We start from the raw sequence: 26,384 nt of genomic DNA, 5'->3' as shown, positions 1-26,384 counted from the left end.
GCTGTTAGATTTTGTATTTGGGATTTTTCTTGTTTCTTGAGATAGGCCTGGATTGCAATGTATTTTCCTCTCAGGACTGCCTTCGCTGCGTCCCAAAGCGTTTGGATTGTTGTATTTTCATTTTCGTTTGTTTCCATATATTTTTTAATTTCTTCTCTAATTGCCTGGTTGACCCACTCATTCGTTAGTAGGGTATTCTTTAACCTCCATGCTTTTGGAGGTTTTCCAGACTTTTTTCTGTGGTTGATTTCAAGCTTCATAGCATTGTGGTCTGAAAGTATGCATGGTATAATTTCAATTCTGGTAAACTTATGAAGGGCTGCTTTGTGACCCAGTATATGATCTATCTTGGAGAATGTTCCATGTGCACTCGAGAAGAAAGTATATTCTGTGGCTTTGGGATGCAGAGTTCTAAATATATCTGTCAAGTCCATCTGATCCAATGTCTCATTCAGAGCCCTTGTTTCTTTACTGACTGTGTGTCTAGATGATCTATCCATTTCTGTAAGTGGGGTGTTAAAGTCCCCTGCAATTACCACATTCTTATCAATAAGGTTGCTTATGTTTATGAGTAGTTGTTTTATATATTTGGGGGCTCCGGTATTTGGCGCATAGACATTTATAATTGTTAGCTCTTCCTGATGGTTAGACCCTGTAACTATTATATAATGTCCTTCTTCATCTCTTGTTACAGCCTTTAATTTAAAGTCTAGTTTGTCTGATATAAGTATGGCTACTCCAGCTTTCTTTTGGCTTCCAGTAGCATGATAAATAGTTCTCCATCCCCTCACTCTCAATCTAAAGGTGTCCTCAGGTCTAAAATGAGTCTCTTGTAGACAGCAAATAGATGGGTCTTGTTTTTTTATCCATTCTGATACCCTATGTCTTTTGGTTGGCGCATTTAATCCATTTACATTCAGTGTTATTATAGTAAGATACAGGTTTAGAGTCATTGTGATGTCTGTATGTTTTATGCTTGTAGTGTTGTCTCTGGTACTTTGTCTCACAGGGTCCCCCTTAGGATCTCTTGTAGGGCTGGTTTAGTGGTGACAAATTCCTTCAGTTTTTGTTTGTTTGGGAAGACCTTTATCTCTCCTTCTATTCTAAATGAGAGACTTGCTGGATAAAGGATTCTCGGCTGCATATTTTTTCTGTCTAGCACACTGAAAATCTCGTGCCAATTCTTTCTGGCCTGCCAAGTTTCAAAAGAGAGATCCGTCACGAGTCTTATAGGTCTCCCTTTATATGTGAGGGCACGTTTACCCCTTGCTGCTTTCAGAATTTTCTCTTTATCCTTGTATTTTGCCAGTTTCACTATGATATGTCGTGCAGAAGATCGATTCAAGTTACGTCTGAAGGGAGTTCTCTGTGCCTCTTGGATTTCAATGCCTTTTTCTTTCCCCAGTTCAGGGAAGTTCTCAGCTATTATTTCTTCAAGTACCCCTTCAGCACCTTTCCCTCTCTCTTCCTCCTCTGGGATACCAATTATGCGTATATTATTTCTTTTTAGTGTATCACTTAGTTCTCTAATTTTCCCCTCATACTCCTGGATTTTTTTATCTCTCTTTTTCTCAGCTTCCTCTTTTTCCATAATTTTATCTTCTAGTTCACCTATTCTCTCCTCTGCCTCTTCAATCCGAGCCGTGGTGGTTTCCATTTTGTTTTGCATTTCATTTAAAGCGTTTTTCAGCTCCTCGTGACTGTTCCTTAGTCCCTTGATCTCTGTAGCAAGAGATTCTCTGCTGTCCTCTATACTGTTTTCAAGCCCAGCGATTAATTTTATGACTATTATTCTAAATTCACTTTCTGTTATATTATTTATCCTTTTTGATCAGCTCATTAGTTGTTGTTATTTCCTGGAGATTCTTCTGAGGGGAATTCTTCCGCTTGGTCATTTTGGATAGTCCCTGGCGTGGTGAGGACCTGCAGGGCACTTCCCCTGTGCTGTGGTGTATAACTGGAGTTGGTGGGCGGAGTCGCAGTCAGACCTGATGTCTGCCCCCGGCCCACCGCTGGGGCCACAGTCAGACTGGTGTGTGCCTTCTCTTCCCCTCTCCTAGGGGCGGGATTCACTGTGGGGTGGCGTGGCCCGTCTGGGCTACTTGCACACTGCCAGGCTTGTGATGCTGGGGATCTGGCGTATTAGCTGGGGTGGGTAGGCAAGGTGCACAGGGGCAGGAGGGGCAGGCTTAGCTCGCTTCTCCTTAGGTGATCCACTTCAGGAGGGGCCCTGTGGCAGCGGGAGGGAGTCAGATCCGCTGCGGGAGGTTTGGCTCCTCCGCAGAAGCACAGAGTTGGGTGTTTGCGCAGAGCAAGCAAGTTCCCTGGCAGGAACTGGTTCTCTTTGGGATTTTGGCTGGGGGATGGGGGGGGAGATGGCGCTGGCGAGCGCCTTTGTTCCCCCACCAAACTGAGCTCTGTTGTCCAGGGGCTCAGCAGCTCTCCCTCCCTTTGTCCTCCTGCCTTCCCGCTTTCTGAGCAGAGCTGTTAACTTATGACCTCCCAGACGCTAAGTCGCGCTTGCTGTCGGGACACAGTCCGTCAGGCCCCTCCGCTTTTGCAGGCCAGACTCCGGGGCTCTGCTTGGCCGGCGAGCCGCCCCTCCGCCCCGGCTCCCTCCCGCCAGTCCGTGGAGCTCACGCCGCCTTGCCGCCCTTCCTACCCTCTTCCGTGGGCCTCTCGTCTGCGCTTGGCTCCGGCGACTCCGTTCTGCTAATCCTCTGGCGGTTTTCTGGGTTATTTAGGCAGGTGTAGGTGGAATCTAAGTGATCAGCAGGACGCGCGGTGAGCCCAGCGTCCTCCTTTGCCGCCATCTTCCCTCCTTCCGGTATGTTTCCTTTTAGATGTCAGGTCAAGGAGATATTACTCAATTAAAAAAAATGTTTATTTATTTTGAGAGAGACACATAGAGCACCAGAAGAGGAAGGGCAGAGAGGGAGGGAGACAGAGAATCAAAAGCACGCTCAGTGCTGTCAGCATAGCACCTGATGTGGGGCTCGAACTTCACAAACCATGAGATCATGATTGGAGCTGTGATCAAGAGTCAGATACTTAACCAGTTGAGCCACCCAGGCATCCCTATATATTACTCAATTTTTGATTAATACTCTGTACCTATACATTTCCTGACTTCCTTATACTTTGTTATTTTTACTGAATTATCCTCTTTCCACTGAGACTGCCTCCAGAGATGCAGTTATGATCGACCATTTATGAGGACATAGACTGAGACCACCAACTAGTGCATATGTGGTTCACTGAGGAATTCTCAGTAGGAAAAGTAGTGCTGACCAACACAGAGTTGATATATAATTAAGTACAACAAAGATTTTTGATTTGGCAGTTTTAAAGTCATCAGGTTCCGTAAGGAATTTTTTTTCTCCAGGAAATAGGTCCAAATCAAAGGTAAGAGAGGATAGAGAAGAGAATGACAATCTTTCAGTATTAAATAAATCATAGAAACTTGGAAAGACAGTTTGGCTTTATTGCCACCATTCCGTGGGAATTTAAAAAAATTCTTTTTTAGTATTGGTCAAGGTTTTTTGAACTTCACTATTTATACTTCTCAAGATACCATATCTTATTTTATTGGCATCTGGGTTTTTATAAAGGTCGATTTTATTTGAGACAAAATTGGCTGGGGTGTCTCTTGCTTTCCTTAGGGGTCAGGACAATGTGGAGGAAAAAACCATTGCTTTTGGCAGAAGAGACTTTGCTTCAATCCTGGCTCTGTTGTTGATTAGCTGGGTGAATTTAGGAAAGTTAAAAATCTGTGAGCCTTGGCTTCTTCTTCTGAGTTATAGGGATAATAAAACTTACTCTGAATACTTTGAAAGGATTTTGTAAACATTAAATGATACATAAGTTACCTAGCAAGAACTGGTGCTCTCTGTTTCGTTTTCTTTCCTTTTCTTGTCTTTCCTTTTGCCACCATGGTACCTTTTTCTCACATTTTTGACTCTTGTAGACTCTTGCAGTACAATGTTATCCTTATGCCTAAAAAATGAAGGGAAACAAATTTGAACCAAATTTTCTAACATTTTCCATTTATCAAACCAGTTTTATTTATTTTTATTTTTTAATTTTATATATTTTTTGAAGTTTATTTATTTTGAGAGAGAGAGAGGGAGAGGAAGAGTGTGTGTGCATGAGCAGGGGAGGGGCAGAGAGAGGGAGAGGGAGAACCCCAAGCAGGTTTGTGCTGTCAACGTGGAGACTGACATGGGGTTCAAACCCATGAACTATCAGATCGTATCCTGAGCCAAAATCAAGAGTTGGACTCTTAACCAACTGAGCCACCCAGGTGCCCCAGTAGCTGATGTTTTTTTAAGGTACCTTCTATTATTAAAAGGCAGGCATACCAGCAAAGAGTCTTTCTAAAGGTTCCTTTCATTAAAAATATCAGCAGTTTATAAGGGAAGAAATTATTGTATTATTAAGAGCTATTAGAAGCCAAGCATATTCTGCAGAATATTCTAGGAAAAATATATGCAGAGATATTAAGGTTTAAAGAAAAATCAAGTCACAATACTGGTATTAAAGATAGAATAGGAGGAACTAGAAAATGGAGACAAATAAGGTACAAATCACTGGATTCGTGCCTGATAGCATACTGAAAACTTCAGGGACAAAGGAAATTTAAACCATGTAAAATTATAACTTTAAAAGGGACCAGCATCATTCTAGGTATCTCCAATTTGATTGTTAATTAATCCATTCAGCAAATGGTTGTGTTTTGTGCACTACTGTGTGCTAATCACTACTGTATGATAGGGATTCAAGTTTAGAAAAAATAATACCATGGCCCTTTTCTCCTGGAATTTACAGACTAAGACATAAATTAATATAAGTTACTCTGATAGAAGTTGGTGTAACTATTATGGAGGCATGATGGCAATTGTATCAAGGGAAAGTATTTTGAGTGAATTTGAGTAACTAGACAAAGAAGGTGATGGAGGAAGAGAGCATTTTAACTGCAAGAACAGTACATACTCAAAGACCTGTAATACTTCTGAGGGCTGAGATGAAGGGTCACTGTGTTATATACCTCAAACTAATGTAACATGTGTGACAACTATACTAAAAACAAACAAACAAAAACAATTAAAAGACAAGCCAGAGTCTGGAAGGCTATATAGGCAAACCACTCATAATGAATGGCCAGTACTCAAAATTTATTAAGAATTCTCAAAACTCAATAAAATAACAAACAAAATGTTTAAAAATGAAAAGAGTTGAAGGTGGAGAGGTAGGCATAGACCTACTTGTGAAAGGCCTGTGTGCTAAGATAAATAGTTTGAAGTGTAGTCTGAAAGCTAACGAGGAATCATTAAATATTTTAAGCATGGGTATGACATAAGCAGATTTGCATTATAGGACCGTTAGTCTAGCAGCAGTGGGCAAGGGAGCCAGACTGGAGGCAGTGAGGCTAGTGATTAGGCTGATGCTGTCATCTGGTTGTGAAATGATGGGGTAGGATAGGGAATGAATGAGATAAATGAAGGAGGAACAGTCTACAATTTGGAAAGTGATTGGAATCTGTTTAGATAGAAAGGGTAGCATCAGGTAGCCTTTCAGGAATCTGGCTGGGCATGAGGACCTTGGTTTTCAGTTTTAGGTAGAGGAGAAATAGTTTATGGGTTTTAGGCTTATTTGATTTATTTTATTATTTTAGGCTTATTTAGGCACATATGAGAGATAATAGATACTAAAATATATGTTTAGAGCACATGAGAGCAAATAAGAGATAGATTTGGAAAGCCTCAAGAAATAAGCATTGGGGAGGAATTAAGATGGGAGTAGTGGGGGGACCCTGGGCTTGCCCCATCCCTTGAACACAGCTAGATCAACATCAAATTACTTTGAATACCTAGGATTAAGAGAACCATCTGCATAATTTGAGGGCGAGAATGTGGCCAATATGAAGTGCAGAGACATGAATTGGGGGAGAGAAAGGCCATGGTGCCATAGGGAGTAGGAAGCCCTTTTTGTGGAGAGGAGAGAAAGGGAGAGAGGAGTAGAGAGAACAGCGTGCTGGTTTTGTGCCAGAAGAGCACCCCTGCAAAAATCATTGACTGAGAAATTGGGAGGAACTGATTATTCCAAGTTTTTGCAGAGTGGAGCTCAAATTCAGAGGATTTGGACGTCTGTGCCATTTTCTAGAGTTGATCTGAGCAGGTGGCAGTGGTCCAGGTGAGAAGAGGGTAAAGGCTTGAGAGCAGACAGCAGACAGCCTGGTGTGGGGATCCCCTGGGTCGTACTGAGAGAGAGAAGTTACCTTTTCTAGAGTGCATTTTTTTTTTATTTTATTTATTTTTGAGACAGAGAGAGAGACAGAGCATGAACGGGGGAGGAGCAGAGAGAGAGGGAGACACAGAATCGGAAGCAGGCTCCAGGCTCTGAGCCATCAGCCCAGAGCCTGACGCGGGGCTCGAACTCACGGACCGCGAGATCGTGACCTGGCTGAAGTCGGACGCTTAACCGACTGCGCCACCCAGGCGCTCCTCTAGAGTGCATTTGGAAGATGGTGTATTGCTTCTTCAAGGACAAAAGATTGGGCTGACACCTTTGAGCAGCCACTTAACAGCAGGGGACAGAGGCTCATGCAGAGGGCAGATAATCTGTTTGCAGGTTTTCATTGTGCTTCACCATAAACTCCAGGCACTTGTGCAGTCAAGTGACTGCTTTTCTTTTTCCCTTTTTTCCAATTATTTATTTATTTTAATGACTATAATTTGTTGTCAAATTGGCTTACATACGACACCCAGTGCTCATCCCAACAAGTGCCCTTCTCACTGCCCATCACCCATTTTCCCTCTCCCCCAAACTCTCATCTATCCTTAGTTTGTTCTCTGTATTTAATAGTCTCTTGTGGTTGGCCTTCCTCCTTCTCTGTTTGTATCTGTTTTTTTCCCCCCTTCCCTTTCCCCATGGTCTTCCGTTCAGTTTTTCAAGATCCACATATGAGTGAAAACATGTGATATCTGTTCTCTGGCTGTCTTATTTCACTCACCATAATACCTTCCAGTTCCATCCACATTGCTGCTTTTCTGGGACAGAATGGCTCCAGGAGCAGTGCTTCAACACTGTACTCTGGAAGAAGGAAGCAGGTCCCCACCTTGCCAGGTCCTTTAAAATTTGGAATTTTGAATCCCAGCCAGAGATAGAAGACAGGAGAGCTGTGGCTCCAGGGATATTGATGGCCCAAGCACAGACTGGGGGAGGGTGGGGATCAGATAGAAGCCTGGGAAACAGGAGGGGTGATTGTTTGCTTGTCTGTGGCAGTGGGTGTGAGCCTTCCTCTCTGGGGGTAAAAGAGTGTGGTGACATATTTCCCCCCTGCCCACCAGCACAGTTGGACTTCAGTTAGCAACACAGCACCTTCAGTAGGGGCTGGAGCCACTTATATCAAACCCTACCTCCTGTACCATACAGGGTCATCTTTACTAGGGAAGGTCTGACTGTGAGCCAGCACAGGGGGCCTCTCCCCTAGAGGACCAACATAGGCACCTTACACCCACCAAGTCTACTGATCATAGAGTGCTCCAGTGTATCAGCTTCAATTCTGGTGGAAATACCAGATTTTTTTCTTTTCTTTTCCTTTTTTCTTCTTTTCTTTTCTCTTTCTTTTTTTCTTTCTTTTTTTTTAATTTTATTTTTTATTTTTTAAAATTTATATCCAAATTAGTTAGCATATAGTGAAACAATGATTTCAGGAGTAGATTCCTTCATGCCCCTTACCCACTTAGCCCATTCCCCCTCCCACAACCCCTCCAGCAACCCTCAGTTTGTTCTCCATATTTATGAATCTCTTCTGTTTTGTCCCCCTGCCTGTTTTTATATTATTTTTGTTTCCCTTCCCTTATGTTCATCTGTTTTGTCTCTTAAAGTCCTCATATGAGTGAAGTCATATGATTTTTGTCTTTCTCTGACTGACTAATTTCACTTAGCATAATACCCCCCAGTTCCATGCACGTAGTTGCAAATGGCAAGATTTCATTCTTTTTGATTGCCGAGTAATACTCCATTGTATATATGTACCACTTCTTCTTTATCCATTCATCATCAGTGGACATTTGGGCTCTTTCCATACTTTGGCTATTGTTGATAGTACTGCTATAAACATGGAGTGCATGTGTCCCTTTGAAACAGCACACTTGTATCCCATGGATAGATGCCTAGTAGAGCAATTGCTGGGTCGTAGGGTAGTTCTATTTTTAGTTTTTTTAGGAACTTCCATACTGTTTTCCAGAGTGGCTGCACCAGCTTGCATTCCCACCAACAATGCAAAAGAGATACTCTCTCTCTGCATCCTTGCCAACATCTGTTATTTCCTGAGTTGTTAATGTTAACCATTCTGACACGTATAAGGTTGTATCTCATTGTGCTTTTGATTTGTTTTTCCCTGATGATGAGTGATGTTGAGCATTTTTTCATGTGTTGGTTGGCCATTTGGATGTCTTCCTTGGAGAAATGTCTATTCATTTCTTTTGCCCATTTCTTCACTGGATTATTTGGTTTTTGGGTGTTGAGTTTGATAAGTTCTTTATAGATTTTGGATACTAATCCTTTATCTGATATGTCATTTGCAAATATCTTCTTCCATTCTGTTGGTTGCCTTTTAGTTTTGTTGATTGTTTCCTTTGCTGTGCAGAAGCTTTTTATTTTGATGAGTCCCAGTAGTTCATTTTTGCTTTTGTTTCCCTTGCCTCCAGAGACATGTTGAGTAAGAAATTGCTGTGGCCAAGATCAAAGTGGTTTTTGCCTGCTTTCTCCTCGAGGATTTTGATGCCTTCCTATCTTACATTTAGGTCTTTCATCCATTTTGAGAGTATTTTTGTGTATGGCATAAGAAAGTGGTCCAGGTATTGTAAAAGAGAAAAATAAGAAACAAGAAAGAAAGAAAATGAATAGATGAACCTGCTAACAGATTGAAGTAGGACTGAAATTGCTTCGTTTCCCCTAGAAGTCAGTCTGTGTAGCTCTTTATAGTCCATAAATTAAGCCAATGGTGAGACTTGTGTACTTGAAGAGCGAAGTTGGCCCAATTGGGCAGGGCTCAGTTTAGCAGCTCCACTGTCCACTAGATGGCGCTGCTAGCCTAATGGGGTGAAGTGTTGCGGTGTTCATAGGTGCGTATAGGCATGTGCGGGAGCGGTAAAAATGGCGCCACCCAGCCACCCAGTCTGTTCTCCCGGCTCAGCATCCTCTGTCTTCAGCTCTCGTCTTCTCCTGCTTTTTTACTCTCCATGATCCGGCCCTAGGCAGTACCTCTCTCCTGAGTTTTGTCTCAGATGTGGCTGTTTTCCCCAGCCCCTTACTTCTGAAGGACTGCGGCTTTGACCCATTCCACCCCTCTGCAGGAGGGTCTCACTGAGCAATGGCCGAATGAGCAATGGCTGAATGTCGGCTGCACCTAGGAATGCCCTCTGGACCCTGCTGTTGCCGATGCCCCAAGACTGCAGCCAGGTGCCAGCCCATCCCAGAAAAAGTACGCAAGATAGTGTAGCAGCAGCGTTTCAGGGATTATGGAAAATCACAACACACATCTGGTACCAGGCTTCACCCTTAATGACCTTGTTCCAGCACCAGCGAATGTGGCCATTTTCTGGGGTCTGCTGGGACCAGGTGGCTTCAACAGCCTCTACCAAATGTCCTTCCAGCAGTGGAACTGGTTTTCCCCGTGTGGCCCGAGAACCTCCGGGCCCCCACTCTGTTCCTGGGGATTCGCTTGTCCCACCAGAGCACTGCCAGGTATCGAGCTGTGGGGTTGTAGCTTTTGTGCTCTCCTTGTTTACAGTCTTTTTTTTTTTTTTTTTTTTTTTTGCCACTTTTCAACGTTTATTTATTTTTGGGACAGAGAGAGACAGAGCATGAACGGGGGAGGGGCAGAGAGAGAGGGAGACACAGAATCGGAAACAGGCTCCAGGCTCCGAGCCATCAGCCCAGAGCCTGACACGGGGCTCGAACTCACGGACCGCGAGATCGTGACCTGGCTGAAGTCGGACGCTTAACCGACTGCGCCACCCAGGCGCCCCACCTTGTTTACAGTCTTAATGGAATTTAAACTCTCTCCTTTCTCCTTTCTCCCTTTTTAGTTTAGTCCCTGCGGCTATTTCCAAGTTTCCACTTTCTCTCCAGCTGCTTTTGGGGAGGGGTGCTTTTCCCGTATTCTCCCCACCTCTCCAGTCTCAGTCCTCTCTCCGCTCACAAAAGCAGTTCCCTACCTTTCGCAGCTTCTTGCTCCCCAAGTTCAGCTCTCCGTGCTGTATACCTGCTGAATTCTGTGGTTCAGGTTGTGCAAATTGTTGCGTTAATCTTCCAATAAGTTTTCTAGGTGTGTAGGGTGGTTTAGTGTTGGTCTGGCTGTATTTCATGGATGTAAGTTACACAAAAAGCTTCCATGCTGTTCTGCCATCTTTCCTCCTCTCTTTCTTTCTTTTTTAAAAATCAGGCTTATAGTTTCTGTTCATTTGTTTTTCGTTTCCTTTTCATGTTTTTTTCAGATCAACTTTTTTTTTTGGATCAGCTTTTTTTTTTTTTAAATCAGGCATATTCTAACAAACAAATCAAAACACACCTAGTTAAAGATCTAAATACTCCCACTGCAAGCAAAAAGGAACTCTGCAGAGGATCGCCTGTGGGACAAAGCAGCCAAATTACAACAGCAGAGTGCACAGCATATACTGGAAACCCTTCCTTGAAGCACCAGGCCCTGGACAGTGTATGACCCCTTCCTAATATAGCATTACTCTCAGGAGCAGGAAAGATAACAAGTTGTCATAACACACAAAAGACAGAAACCTAGACAAAATGACAAGATGGAGGAATTTTTCCCAAAGGAAAGATCAAGAAGAAACCACAGCCAGATATCTGATCAAAACAGATACAAGCAGTATGTCTGAATAAGAATTTAGAACAACAGTCATGAGGATTAACTAGCTGGCCTTGAAAAAAGAATAGAAGACACCAGAGCAACCCTTGATGCAGAGATAAAAGACCTAAAAACTAGTCAGGCTGAAATAAAAATGTTGTAACTGAGATGCAAAACTGACTGGTTGTAATCATGAGAATGGAAGATGCAGAGGAACAAATAGGTGATAAAGAAGATAAAATTATGGAAAATAGTGAAGCTGAAAAGAAGAAGGAAATGAAATTATTAGATCATGAATATAGAATTAGGGAAATCAGGGATTCTGTAAAGTGCAATAATATGTATATCATATGTGTTCAAGAGGAAGGGCAGCAAAAAGGGGCAGAAGGTTTATTTGAATAAATTATAGCTGATAACTTCCTTAATCTAGGGAAGGAAACAGGAATTCAAGTCCAAGAGGCACAGAGAACTCCCCTAAAAATCAACAAAAACAGGTCAACACCAAGACATATCATGTGCAAGACAAGTTTGCCTAGGGAAACTTCCAAAAGACAAAGAGAGATTCTGAAAGCAGCTGAGGACAAAAGATCCTTAACTTACAAGGGTAGACACATAAAGTTAGCAGCACACCTGTTCATAGAAATTGGACAGGCCAGAAGGTAGTGGCATGATCTATTCAACATGCTAAATGGGAAGAATATGTAGCCAAGAATTCTTTATCCAGCAAAACTGTCATTTAGAATAGAAAGAGAGAAAAAGAGTTTCCAAGACAAGCAAAAGCTAAGTAGTTCATGACCATAAACAAGCTCTGCAAGAATTATTAAAGGGGGCCATTTGAGTGGGAAAGAGACACAAAAGAACAAAGACTAGAAAACAACAGAGACAGTCTACTGGAATAGTGACTTTACAGGTAATACAATGGCACTAAATTAATGTCTATCACAATTACTATGAATGCAAATGGACTAAATACTCCAGTCAAAAGACATAGAGTATCAAATTGGATTAAAAAAACAAAAACCATTGATATGCTGCTTATAAGAGACTCATTTTACACCCAAAGACACCTCCAAATTGAAAGTGATGGAGTGGAGAACAAATTATCATGCCAATGGACATCAAAAGAAAGCCAGAGTAGCCATATTTAGACAAACTAGATTTTAAACCAATGACTGTGGTATAAGATGAAGAAGGGCACTATATCATAATAAAGGGGTCTATCCAACAAGAAGATCTAACGGTTATAAATATGGCCCCAACTTGAAAGCACCCAAATATATAAATCAATTAATAAGAAGCATAACGAAATTCATTGATACAATAACAGTAGGGGACTTTAACATCCCACTTACAACAATGGACAGATCATTTAAGCAGAAAATCAGCAAAGAAACAATGGCTTTGAATGACACACCAGACCAGATGGACTTAACAATTATATTCGGAATATTTCATCCTAAAGCAGCAGAATACACATTCTTTTCATGTGCATATGGAACATTCTCCAGAATAGATCACATACTGGGTCACAAATCAGGCCTAAGCCATACAAAAAGATTGAGATTATACAATGTATATTTTCAGACCATAAAGCTATGAAACTTGAAGTCAACCACAAGAAATAATTTGGAAGGCCTTCCAATCATAGAGGTTAAAGAACATCTTACTAAAGCATGAATTAGTTAACCAGAAAGTTAAAGAAGAAATTAAAACAAAAAGGAAGCAAATAAAAGTGAAAATATGGCAGCCCAAACCTTTTGGGTGAAGTAAAGCTGGTCCTAAGAGGGAAGTATATAGCAATACAGGCCTTTATCAAGAAGCAAAAAAAAGTTTCAGGCAATTGGGTGGCTTAGTCATTTAAGCATTCAGCTCAGCTGAATTCAGCTGAGCATTTTGGCTCAGGTTATGATCTCACGGTCATGATATTGAGCCTCATGTTGGGCTCCTCTCTGGGCATGGAGCCTACTTAAGATTCTCTCTCCCCCTGTCTCTACCCTTCCCCTGCTCATGCACACACACTCTAAAAACAAACAAACAAACAAACAAACAAAAACAAGAAAAGTCAAATACACAAACTAATCTTAAACCTAAAGGTGCTGGAAAAGGAACATCAAATAAAGCCCAAAACCAGTATCCCAAATGAAATAACAGGACAGAATCATAGCAAGAGACCTAAGTGAAATAGTGGCATCATGAAGTGTAATAACATTTGCATTATAGGGATCCCAGAAGGAGAAGAGAGAGAGAAAAAAGGGCAAAAAAATTATTTGAGGAAGTAATAGTTAAAAAACTCCCCAAATTTGGCAAAAGGAATAGATACTGAGGTCCAGGAGGCACAATGATCCCCCAACAAAAACAATCCAAGGACATTACCCTAAGACCCATAGTAATTAAAATGACAATAGTGATAAGGATAGAATTTCAAAAGCAGCAATAGAAAAGAAAACAATTATATATAAGGGAAACTCTGTAATGTTCTCAGTGGATTTTTCAGCAGAAACTGCAAGCATGAAGGGAGTGGCATGACATGTTCCAAATGCTGAAAAGAAAGAAATATACACCCAAGAATACTCTAGCCAGTTAGGGAATCATTCAGAATAGAAGAAAGATAAATAATTTCTTAGAGAAACCAAAACTAAAGAGGCTCATGACCACTAAACCAGACATTCAAGAAATGTGAAAGGGGACTCTCTGAGTGGAAAGGAAAGACCAGAAGTAAGAGTAAGAAAAGTAGGAAGCATAAACACTGTAAAAATGAGTATAACTGTAAAAATAAGTCAAGGGACTCATAAAATAAAAAAAAGTAAAGCATGACACCATATACCTAAAATGTGAGGAGAGTATAGAATGGCTTCAAACTTAAGTGAGCATAGACTGCTATATGCAGAAGATGTTATATGCAAACCTAATGGTAACCATAAATCAAAAACCAATAATAGATGTGCAAAGAATTAAGAGAAAGGAATCCAAGTATATTACGAAAGAATGAGAAGAGAGCAAAAGAAAAAAGGAACAGAGAATTACATAAACAACCATAAATCAAGTTTAAAAATGGCAAAAAGTGCATACCTATAAATAATTACTTTGAATGTAAATGGGCTAAACTTAGTTCTAACAAAAAGACATAGGGTAATGGAATGGATAAAACACAAGATCAACCTTTATGCTGCCTACAAGAGACTTATTTCAGACCTAAAGACACATGTGGGTTGACAGTGAAGTGATGTAGAAGCAAGTATCATTCAAATGGAAGTGAAAATGCCAGGGTTGCAATACTTCAATAGGACAAAATAGATTTTAATCAAAGATTATAACAAGAGACAAAGGACACTATAATCATAAAGGGGACAATCCAACAAGAAGAAATAATAATTACAAATATTTATGCACCCAACATGAGAGAATCCAAACATAAAATAGTTAATAACAACCATAATGGAAATAATCAATAGTAATATAATAATTGTAGGGAACTTTAACACCCCACTTACATCAATGGACAGATCACCTAAGCAGAAAAATCAACAAGGAAACAGTAGCTTTGAATAACACACTGGGCCAGATGGATTTAAACAGTAGAATTATAAATAGAATTCTAAAACAGTAGAATATACATTCTTTTCAAGTGCACATGGAACATTCTTTGGAACAGATCAATATTAGACCACAAAACAAGCCCCAGAAATGTACAAAGATTGAAGTCCTACTACACATCTTTTCTGACCACAATGCTGGGACTCTAGAAATGGACCACAAGAAAAAATCTGGAAAGAGCACAAATACATGAAGGTTAAGTAACATTCTACTAAACAGCAAATGGGTCAATTAAGAAATGAAAGAGGAAATAAAAAAAATACATCGAGAAAAAATGAAAACACGATGGCCCAAAATGTTTGGGATGCAGCAAAAACACTTCTAAAAGGGAAATTTATTGCAATAAACTTTCTTGCTTCAAGAAGCAAGAAAAATCCCAAATAAAAAACTTAACCTTACATCTAAAGGAACTAGAAAAAGAACAACAAACACAACCTAAAACCAGTAGAAGAAAGGAAATAAGAAAGATTAGAGCAGAAATAAATGGTATAAAAACTAAAAAACCAATAGAACAGATGAATGAAACCAGGAGCAGATTATTTGAAAACATCAACAAAATCAATAAACCTTTAGCCAGACCCATCAGAGAGAGAGACAGAGGGAGAGAGAGAGAGAGAGAGAGAGAGAGAGAGAGAGATTCAAATAGATAAAATCTGAAATGAAAGGGGAGAAATAACAACCAACACCCCAGAGATACAAAAGATTGTAAGAGAATATTGTGAAAATTCTATGGTAACAAACTAGACAATCTAGAAGAAATGGATAAATTCCTGGAAACATATAACCTCTCAAAACTAAAACAGGAAGAAATAGAAAAAACTTGAGCAGACCAATTACTTACCAGCAATGAAATTGAATCAGTAATCAAAAAACTCTCAGCAAATGAAAGTCCAGGGCCAGAGAACTTCACAGGTGAATTCTACTAAATATTTAAAGAAGTACTAATACCTATTCTCCTCAATCTATTCTAAAAAATAGAAGAGGAAGGAAAACTTCGTAACTCATTGTATGAAGCCAGCCTTACCCTGATACCAAAACCAGGTTAAGACACTATAGAAAAAGAGAACTACAGACTATTATCATTGTTGAATATAGATGCAAAAATCCTCAACAAAATATTAGCAAACTGAGTCTAACAATACATTAAAAAATGATTCACCACAATCAAGTAGGATTTATTTCTGGGCTACAAGCGTTGTTCAGTATTTGCATGTTAATGAATGTGATGCATCACATCAATAAAACAAGTGATAAAAATCTTATGATCATTTCTATAGATGCAGAAAAAGTGTTTGACAAAGTACAACATCCATTCATTATAAGAAGCCTCAACAAAGTAGGATTAGAGGGAACATACCTCAATATAATAAAGACCTTATATGAAAGACCCACAGCTAACATCATACACAATAGTGAAAAACTAGAGCTTTTCCTCTGTAGTAAGGAAGAAGACAAGGATGTCCACTGTCACCACTATTATTTAACATAATGCTGGAGTCCTAGTCATACCATTCAGACAAGAGGAAGGAATAAAAGGCATACAGATTGGTAGAGAAGAAGCAAAACTTTCACAATTTGCAGATGATATGAATTAATAAATTCAGTAGGTTTCAGGATACAAAATTAAAGTACAGAAATTTGTTGTACCTTTTTATACTAATAATGAAGCAACAGAAAGGGTCATTAAGAAGGCAATCCTCTTGGGGCACCTGGGTGGCATAGTTGGTTCAGCATCTGACTTCAGCTCAGGTCATGATCTCACAGTTTATGAGTTTGAGCCCCACATTGGGCTCTGCACTGATAGTGCAGGGCCTGGAGCCGGCTTCTCATTCTGTGTCTTTCTCTCTGCCCCTCCCCTACTTGTGCATTCTCTCTCTCTCTCAAAAATAATTAAATATAAAAAATATTAAAAAAAAAGGAAGCAATCCTCTTCACAGTTGCACCAAAGATTATAATATACCTGGGAATAAACTTAACCAAAGAGATGAAAGACCTATACTCTGAAAACTATAAAACATGGATGCATGATATTGACGTTGACAGAAACAAGTGGAAAATATTCCAATCCGTGCTCATGGTTTGGAAAAACAAATATTGTTAAAATGTCTGTACTACCCAAAGCAATCTACACGCTTAATGCAATCCCTATCAAAACACCAACTGCATTTTTCACGGAGCTAGAATTAACAATCCTAAAATTTGTAGGGAACCACAAAAAACCCTGAATAGCCAAAGCAACCTTGAAAAAGAAAAGCAAAGCTGGAAGCATCTCATGAGTCCGGAGTTCAAATTATATTACAAATCTGTAGTGCTCAAAACAATATGGTACTGGCACAAAAATAGACACATAGATCAATAGAATAGAAAACTCAGAAATGAACCCACAACTATATGGTCAATTAATCTTTGACAAAGTGGGAAAGAGTATCCAATGGGTAAATGAATGTCTCTTTAACAAATGGTGCTGGGAAACTAAACAGCAACATGCAAAAGAATGTAAATGGATGACTTTCTTACATCATACACAAAAATAAACTCAAAATGGATTAAAGACCTATACGTGAGACCTGAAATCATAAAGATCCCAGAACATAGGCACTAACTTTTTTGACATTGGCCATAGCAACTTCTTTATAATTGTCTCCTGAGGCAAGGGAAACAAAAGCAAAAATAAACTGTTAGGACTTCAAAATAAAAAGCTTCTGCACAGTGTAGGAAGAAAAACTAAAAGGCAACATATGATATCTCTGAGAAAGGATTAGTATCCAAAATGTATAAAGAACTTCTAAAACTCAACACCCCAAAAATAAATGATCCAATTAAAAAATGGACAGAAGTCATGAATAGACATTTTTCCAAAGAATATAGATGACTAATAAACACATGAAAAGATGCTAAACATCACTCATGATCAGGGAAACACTAATCAAAACTATAGTGAGTTATCACCTTCCACCTGTCACAATGGCTAAAATCAACAACACAAAAATCAATAGTGTTGGGGAGACTGTGGGGAAAAGGGAACCTCCTGCACTGTTGGTTTGAATGCAAACTGGTACAGCCACTCTAGAAAATAGTATGGATGCTCTTCAAAAAGTTAAAAAAATAGAACTACAATCCAGCATTTGCACTAGAAGGTGCAAAAACACTAATTCAAAGGGGTACATGCATCCCAAAGTTTATAGCAGCATTATCTACAAGAGCCAAATTATGGAACAGCCCCCATGTCCACTGGCTGATGAATGGTAAAGAAGGGGTGCATATACACAGCGGAATATTACTCAGACATCTAAAAAAGAATGAAATTTTTGTCATTTGTAATGACATGGAAGGAGCTATACAGTATTATGCTACATGGAACAAGTCAGAGAAAGGCAAATATCGTATGATTTCACTCTTATGTGGAATTTAAGAAACAAAACAAATGAGCACAGGGAAAGAAAAAAAAGAGAGGCAAACCAAGACATGGAGTCTTAGTTATAGAGAACAAACTGATGGTTACCAGAAAGGAGGTGAATTAGGTCATGGGTTAAATAGGTGATGGGGATTAAGGAGTGCACTTGTGATGAGCACTGGGTATTGTATGGAATTGTTGGATAACTATATTGTACACTTGAAACTAATATTACACTCTATGTTAACTAATTGGAATTCAAATAAAAACTTAAAAAAGACAACCCAATCAAAGGAAAAAAGACAAACCAAAAATGGACTCTTATCTATAAAGAATAAACTGATGGTTACTAAAGGGGGGGGAAGGAATGGGTGAAATAGGTGAGGGGGATTAAGAGTACACGTATGTGCACTGATGAGCAGTGAGTAGGGTATAGAATTGTTGAATCACTATATTGTCTTCCTGAAATTAATATAATAGTGTATGTTAACTCTACTGGAATTAAATTTAAAAAATAAAATAAAATTAGTAAGTGAGTCTTTTTCATGTAAGGTTGGGATGCTTTTCAAGGGCAGCTTCTGTGCTGGGCTCTTGATGGATGAATCTGCATGCAGCTTTTTAAGAGCCATTTCTCAGTTTGCCAGTGGCCCTGTGGATCTTGTGAGCATGAGCCTTATTGGTCTTCAAAGCCACTTGTTTTAGGTGTTGGTCTTAAATATTGGCATGCTTAAAGGGGCATACAAATCCTATAATACTCAGGGATAGCTGTGGGTTTTGAGTTTCCTCCCAAATGTTGGTTGCCGTGATGGGGATAGGGTTTACGGTGAGTTTGTGCCTTAGCTTTTCCTACCTGTTTTGATGTGGTTTACATTTCATTTGCTTGATGTGAAGCAGTTGCTCTGCCAGTTTTTAGGTTTTTTTCAGAGGAAATTGTTACATATATAGCTGTAGCTTCAGTGTGTCTGTGGGAGGATGTGAATTCAGGATCTTCCTACATTGCCATCTTGAACCAAAATCTGAACAGAAAAGAATTTGATGAGAAAACACTGTGGGAGTGTTTAGAGTGCTTACTTTAATGGCAGATTTTGGGCTTAGAGATAATGTTTGCAACTTCTCATTTTTGTCTTGTCTGTCTTGTGATATTTGATAAGGTTGTCAAATAGGACAGAATTTGCATTTATTTCTCAGTTCAGAGACCATCTTGATATTCTCTTTCGGCAGTTTTAAAACATTCCTAGGCGTGTTCATGGGTCAGATTTATTCATTGGGCTTTTTCTTTTTATGTTTGAATTTTGTTTATAGTAAGGTAAAAATATTAACAGGATAAATTTAATGTCCAACAAATTATTTGGGACTTCTTTGCTTGTTTTAAATTTCCACTCAAAAGTTTGAACAGGTAAAGTCTAGGAATGTTAAAATCTCTTCAGTTAGTTGTGCTTCCTTTCCCAACTTATCTTCAAGTGAGAGATCATTTATTTTGAGACATAGTCAACGTAATGAAATTGCAACACATTGAGAAAATCTCAAGAGGTCTATTTCAGTGATCAAGCATAGTGACCTGTTGGAATGAAAAATCCTCAAATAAGGTCAACATCTGATTTTTTAAAGTAAAATGTAAGCCTCACTTTAATCATTGTCTTATTTTTAATATCTTTTTATGTCAGCTTTATCTGCAAAGCAAAATTATTGCTTTTACTCTTTAACATCTTTAAATATAAATAGACAGAGAGAGACGGGGTATGCTTACTAGGGATCTAACCTAAAGTACACAGTAGATATTGTATGACCTCTCCTTGACAATTATTTGTTGTTGTATGGGAAAAATCTACTTAAATAAATGAATCATCATAGTTTGAGTGCTTTGAGCTATTTAGTATCAATAAATGGAGAGTGTAAGTCTTGATAATGAAAGGTCAAACTTAAAAATCTCCATTTCACACAAACTCTGGGCTTTCAGAAAAACATTTTGTGGTGATGTGTTATTGCTGGATTTTCTCCCTTTTTTCTTTGGCCATGAACACATTGCTTGATTTTCATTTTTTTTTTATTCTGAAGACTTACAAATGTGTTTACCCTAAAGTTCCTACTTGTAGCTATATAAAGTTCACAGAAATAAATGTGAAGAAGAAATATTTGAAAAGTAGAGCTAATATTTTTTTAGGGAAAATAAAGTGCTTAGAATTAAACAGAATGATTGGTAAAACAGTTTATATTAATTATAAGTGAAATTACTTAAATTGTTTAGAATGTTAGATCTAGTATTCTGACTTGAACATAGCGAGAAGGGACCAAGAAATGGGCAAGGCACAGGAATGATCGTGCAACATGAGAGAGAGTTAATATAAAGGTCATTAAAATTACATCAAAATTATGTTTGCTATAAAATGGGGAAAAGGAGCAGACTTTGGCTATGTTTAAACTGATGGGTAGAGTTTGTTCCCATTTAAGGCTCTGAGAACTCTCCTGCCATTTGGAACTCAATTCAGATCTCTTCGTGTCTTCTACCCAGCCTGATCCCTCAATTAATATAAAGATTTTTTTTTTTCTGTTTTACAACATGTTGCTTTTATCCCTTTGTTTTTGTACTCTCTTTACTGCATTGCCTTGTGTTGGAGTTAATGGTATAGTAGAATAAGCACAAATATTGTCGTAAAAACCCAGTTTATATTTTCTGAGTAACAGTTTACTCACTTGTAGAATGGGGAGAGAAATAGGAAATCCTGTGAGGATTCAGCTGGGAGGCATCAAGTACCTGGCACTGAGCAGGCCCACAGTAAATGTCAGTGCCTTTCCCACTTCTGAGTTTCATGTCTAGTTTCCTTGGTAGTCTGTAAATTCCTTTAGGGCAGGAAATGTGTTTTATATTCATAGTACCTTGTGCATAGTAGGTTCTAAAAGATTATTTGTTGAATTTAATTTACTGTAGAGCTGTGGAAGCTTAGCACTGTTATTTCTCATTTCTTTTTCCTCTCTCACCTTGGATTGAGATAAACATGTTGCTTTCGTGAAATTGAGGATTTAATTCAGTAGAATGCCGTTATAATATGACTTACTCCATAGAGTTTGAATAGTAAGGGTCAAGTAATTTCCCTGGAAACTTAATAATACTGTATAAAATCTTACTAGCCTGTCTCACAGCATCATAGTCACAGTGGAATTCTGGTGTGTTTAAGATGGTGAAGTCTCTATCTGTAGGAGTCTATCTAAAGGCACACAGTGAGAATATGGGAAATGAATGGCATGAAGAGAGAGCAAATGTAAATGTCATTGTAAGTGACATTACTTGACATTTTAAATCACTAATCTTCCAAAGTATGTTCTAATTTACTAAAATAAATCAAAAATTGAATTTCTTGTGAGCTCCCTTTGCTTAATTAATTATTAGCAGCAGAACAATATTCTATGATCCACTGCAATTTGTCTCCTTTGTGTTTATCTAGTATCTGACTCAAAAATGAACAGAAGTGTTCTGATTCAGCAGAACTGATTTTATAACTCATCTGCATTATAGAGCAGAAATGAATAAATGTTTGCTGAACATGCTACATATGCTTCCATTGCCAAAATGTTAGTTTTCTTTCCTTCTCAAAATATAAGATCTGAGAGATCTTCCTGGTTGAAGTTTGTAGGGTACTTATTTTGCATAGATATGTCTGTAGAGGCAAGTAGCTACCTTTACATGAATTTGTTTCCATGATTGGAATGTGAGAGCCCTTTTAATACTTCCTCATTATGATTTAAAATCATATATTCATTGCAGTTTTCTTCTTTGGAAGTAGTGGTGTATGCTAAAACAGGTTTCCTTTTTTTTTTTTTCAAGTAGGCTTCATGCCCAGCGCAGAGTCCAATGTGGGGCTTGAACTCATGACCCCGAAATCAAGACCTGAGCTGAGATCAAGAGTCAGTCACTTAACTGACTGAGCCACCCAGGCACCCATTTTTTGAAAATGTAGTATGCTCTTTTGTTGGAATGAGGACTAAACACACTTCCCATTCATGCAATAATGTTCGTTGTTCTTATGATACAGCTTCTAATCCTTTATAATCAGTCTTTCTTAAATTTCATTGAAAGGCAATTAGTATTTATCTTTCTATTATGAATGAGGGAAACTGACTCAGTGTTGACTCTTTCCCTGTTTTAGCTAGTTAGGCATTCGAGGAAAATGTGCTGCTATTCTAATGATTTACTTTTGTTTTAATTTCAGTTTCAAAGAACATTTGAGTCTCTTAAAAACGTTTCCAATAAATCTGACCTCCAGAAAACCTACCAGAAGCTTGGGAAGGAGCTGGAAAATCTGGATTATTTAGCCTTCAAACGTCAGCAGGTAGGAGTCAGAACTTTCCTTGGTGGAGGAGATGAACACTTTAGCTTCCTACCATCCTGCCTGTCAGTTTTAAGTGGATCTGGGGAAACTTACCTTCTAATGTTTAGGGCAGAAATAGGTTGTCCTGTGCTGTGGTGACCTGCCGTGTTCATACAGATTCATTGTGGTCCTTGCTTTTAGATGTGCAGTTTGGGGGGTTCCACATGTGTCCATATACCTCTCTTAAAGAAAACTCCTGCTGGTTTGTGAAGATATAGCTACCCTTTGATTCAGGATGCCTCAGTGGCATATAGGAAACCTCTGTGATGGCTTGGCCACATGGCTTTTATATTTGACAGGGGGATACTTGAGGAGAAAAATCACCTGATGACCAGGAAAAGGATGTAGATGTACATACAAAATTAAGGGAAAGGATCATGAATATGTCAACGTATGAATCAACCTTTAGTTTTCTTGTTTGATCTCTGAAGATTAGTGAAATTTTGCTGTGTAAATTTGAACAGGAAAATATACTTTACAAATGCAAGTCTTTCAGCCTCCTTTTATAGAACTCCAAATAAATACAGAGCCAAAATAGACTTTTAAAAGATTGCTTTTAGAATTAGTACTAAAAAAATGTATTAATTATCATTAAGTTCTGTGTGTTTGCAAGATACTGCCGCAGTAATTAGCTAGCTAATTTTCTCAAGCTGATCTTCACCAGTTTCTTCCCAGCCACTAGGTGTCAGAGTTGTCAAGCTTTTACTTTGATTGTTTATTCCAATCAGAACAGCCAGATAGATGTTTAAATTAGGTTGCATGAAATTCGGCATTGTGCTCAGTGATGGATAGCGTCTAGAAAAATGACTAAGTGGCTGACTCGTATGGGCAGGCATCGAGTCCATTACTTAAGAGTCTTTCCTGTTAGTGTGGCAAAAGGTGCAACTCTCTTGCCATTGCCCAATTCACAAATTTTGGATCTTTTGGATGGAGTTTTCAAAGCTGGGTATTTATTTATTTATTATTTTTTATATTTATTTATTATTTTTTATATTTATTTATTTATTAATATGAAATTTATTGTCAAATTGGTTTCCATACAACACCCTGTGCTCATCCCAACAGGTGCCCTCCTCAATGCCCATCACCCACTTTCCCCTCCCTCCCATCCTCACCAACCCTCAGTTTATTCTCAGTTTTTAAGAGTCTCTTATGGTTTTGCTCCCTCCCTCTCTAACGTTTTTTTTCCCTTCCCCTCCCCCATGGTCTTCTGTTAAGTTTCTCAGGATCCACATAAAAGTGAAAACATATGGTATCCATCTTTCTCTGTATGACTTATTAGTTATACCTTATGGAGTCACCACAGTATGGTCTAGAAATATTGACTTGAAAAGAGAATTGTGTTCTGGGTTTGCTCTATCACTGACATTGCATGGGCATTTAGCCTTCCCATTGCCCTGTATTCCTGAGAAGGTGTATTTGTTTTGTAGAATGTTCTGGGGTAAATGGAGTATCTCTGCATATATTTAATTTATATGAAAAGGACACAATATCCATTGAAGTTTTATTTACTTATTTTAGAATTAGTGAGGGCTTACATATTAGCACATGTACAGAAGCAGTCACAGTTACAGAGAACTACTACAGGAATCTCCCATATGATGCTACTTAAAATTCACATCATAAGTCACTGCTCTGGCCTATGCATTTTTTAGTACAGTTTTGTTTTCCAAGAGCCATATTTTACCACTGAGGGATATTTGAGTTGGCAGGCAGTAGTCACTGCCCTCTTCTCTTATTCTTTCTTATTAGCACATTTTCATTGATTAGATTCTTGCATTAGCTAATTGTGAATTTGGAAAAATGCTAATGCTTCAAGGGCAGGAGGGCAGAACTCTGGCAGGATGGCCTTGAGGACAGATAAGTAAATTGCATGTGTGTATGAGTAACAAATGGGCACATGGGGTGTAAATATATGTACACATACACACACATATATATATATACACACACACACACACATATACTATTAAATGGCAATTATGTATCACATATGGTGATTAATACCTATATGGATTAGATAATGAAATGTTGATAACAATATAATGGGGATGGTTTTATGAGCACCATTTTAAGGCAAGAAAATTGTTAAGAGAGTTAAGTAACTTGCCTAAGGTCACTGGGCTAATAAGACATAAAGCTGGGCTTCAAATCTAAATCTGTCGGACTCCACACCTGGGTGGAGTCTTATTCCCAGTATCCCTGCAGGGAGCCAGGCTGGGGTAGGAAAGTGAGGAGGTCTAGATATGCAATATGAAGATAATTTTAGGGATGCCAGACCCAGGGCATAAAGAGACCTTTGAGAGTGGAGTACCTTACCTGGTGGGAGGCAAAACAGGCAAAACACTTCTCTCTCTGCCTCTCTTTCTCTCATGCAAATTGTTCAATATATACAAAAACACAAAAGGATTTTTGGAAGAATATCTTTAGACAGCTAAGAAAATGCATCAAACTTTATCTTCACAATCTTCTGAGTGTTATGTCTAGTAACCATGGTTCTAGTGAAATTTATTCACACAAGGCAGTGTTTTAAACTCAAAGGGACAAAATTTAACTGCATACACATCAGACTGTCAATCCTTTTGTGTTATTCAACTCCACCTCTCCCTATCAGCGATCATTTTTTTTTCTACCCAGAAAAGATGGGAGGGGAATTGGAGGGAAGGAGAAAGAGGATGATAGAGTAGAAAGAAAGTCAGGAACCAAAGAGTGATGGAAAAAGAGGGAAGGGGACTTGTAGGGATATGATAAGAGGTCTCAAGTGAGGGAAATTAAACTGTACTTGGTTTTACACTATGTCCCTAGAACTCTTGATTTAATTGATCACCCAACCCCCCACCCCCCAGCCTGTCTCTGTGAAGGGATATTAAGAATAAGACCTGGGAAAATATTATCATAAATGAAAACATTGATTCTTTGAAGAATTTAAAAAATCTTAAAATAGAAAAAAGGGAGAGAAAAAGACAGGAATACAAGAAGACGTAGCAAATGAAGGAGATGGCAGAGAATAGTGAAGACAGATTTTGTTTACTTCCCATTTTGCTTCCAAATGTAGCAGAGCTTTCTAGAAATTTGTTGTATTAACCAAGTTCTGTACCAAAGTCACAGATGAATTGTGAATTAGGACGGGCAGGGTTGGAAGAGTCAGAACATCAACTCTTCTCTAACTTGACAGGATTTGCCTTTTATCTCCAATCCTGCACCTTAAAAGGCCTCCAAACCTATTAAACCCATACAAGTAAGTTTCTCCTACTGGAAAAGATTCAGGTCTCTGTAAAATTGCAATTCAGCAAGAAAGATTCTGCCTTATAAGGCAGGATTCTTTTTACCAGAGAATTAGTCATGCTTTGTTCCCTGGTCAAACCATATTTATCATTCCTTTTTGTGACAGCACGTAAGCTCCATAAGGACAGAGCCTCGTCTGTCACCTTCAATGCTGTATTCTCTACAGTGCTCACAACAGTATCTGACCCATGGCAAATGCTCAATAAATACTTGTTGGTGCTGTTGTTATTTTAAACAAGAAAGCATGCCCAAAGTTTTGGCCTCAGAATCCAGGCAATTAAAATTGATGTGTCTTACTCCACTTTTAAAATTCAGAAAGGCATTTACCCTTTGGCTTCCTGGATGTGGAAGATTGACAGATTGCCCCTTGCCTTATTTATTTAGTTTTTCTCCTAACGTATTTCATTTTCCGTCCACTTCTTTAAACAGACACAAAATGTTAATATTACCTTAATTATGAATTATGGATGACCAGTGAATTGATTACAAATATTTTCTTGGACTCATTCATTAGATTTTATTTCTTGTCCCTTTCTATGACATTTTAACATCATTTTGAGAGATTTCTTTCCCTGGGCCAGAGGGATCCCTGGAGTACTTTGCTCTCATCTTTTACCTTTATTTTTTGGAGTTACTGTACCTTCTCTCCTCTAGGTGTGATCTTAGCTATTTCCTTTCCTTTTCCTTTCCTTTTCCTTTCCTTTTCCTTTTTCTTTCCCTTTCCCTTTTCCTTTCCTTTCCCTTTCCCTTTCCCTTTCCCTTTTCCTTTTCCTTTTCCTTTTCCTTTTCCTTTTCCTTTTCCTTTCCCTTTCCTTTCCTTTCCTTTCCTTTCCTTTCCTTTCCTTTCCTTTCCTTTCCTTTCCTTTCCTTTCCT

The 26,384-nt window shown here is 38.8% G+C and overlaps 1 protein-coding gene across 4 annotated transcripts in view; it reads left to right on the top strand.

Annotated features, from left to right (window-relative positions):
• CTNNA3 (catenin alpha 3) overlaps positions 1-26,384 on the top strand; it is a 1,797,955-nt gene that overhangs the window by 214,410 nt on the left and 1,557,161 nt on the right. For all 4 annotated transcript variants that reach the window (XM_045437558.1, XM_045437556.1, XM_045437557.1 and 1 more), the window contains one exon: positions 22,067-22,186. In XM_045437558.1, coding sequence (XP_045293514.1) covers positions 22,067-22,186 — 120 coding nt within the window. The remainder of the gene's footprint in view (positions 1-22,066; positions 22,187-26,384) is intronic.

The sequence above is a fragment of the Leopardus geoffroyi genome, chromosome D2 (assembly GCF_018350155.1).
Source record: "Leopardus geoffroyi isolate Oge1 chromosome D2, O.geoffroyi_Oge1_pat1.0, whole genome shotgun sequence".
NCBI lineage: Eukaryota > Metazoa > Chordata > Mammalia > Carnivora > Felidae > Leopardus > Leopardus geoffroyi.
This window is presented reverse-complemented; position numbering and strand designations above follow the sequence as displayed.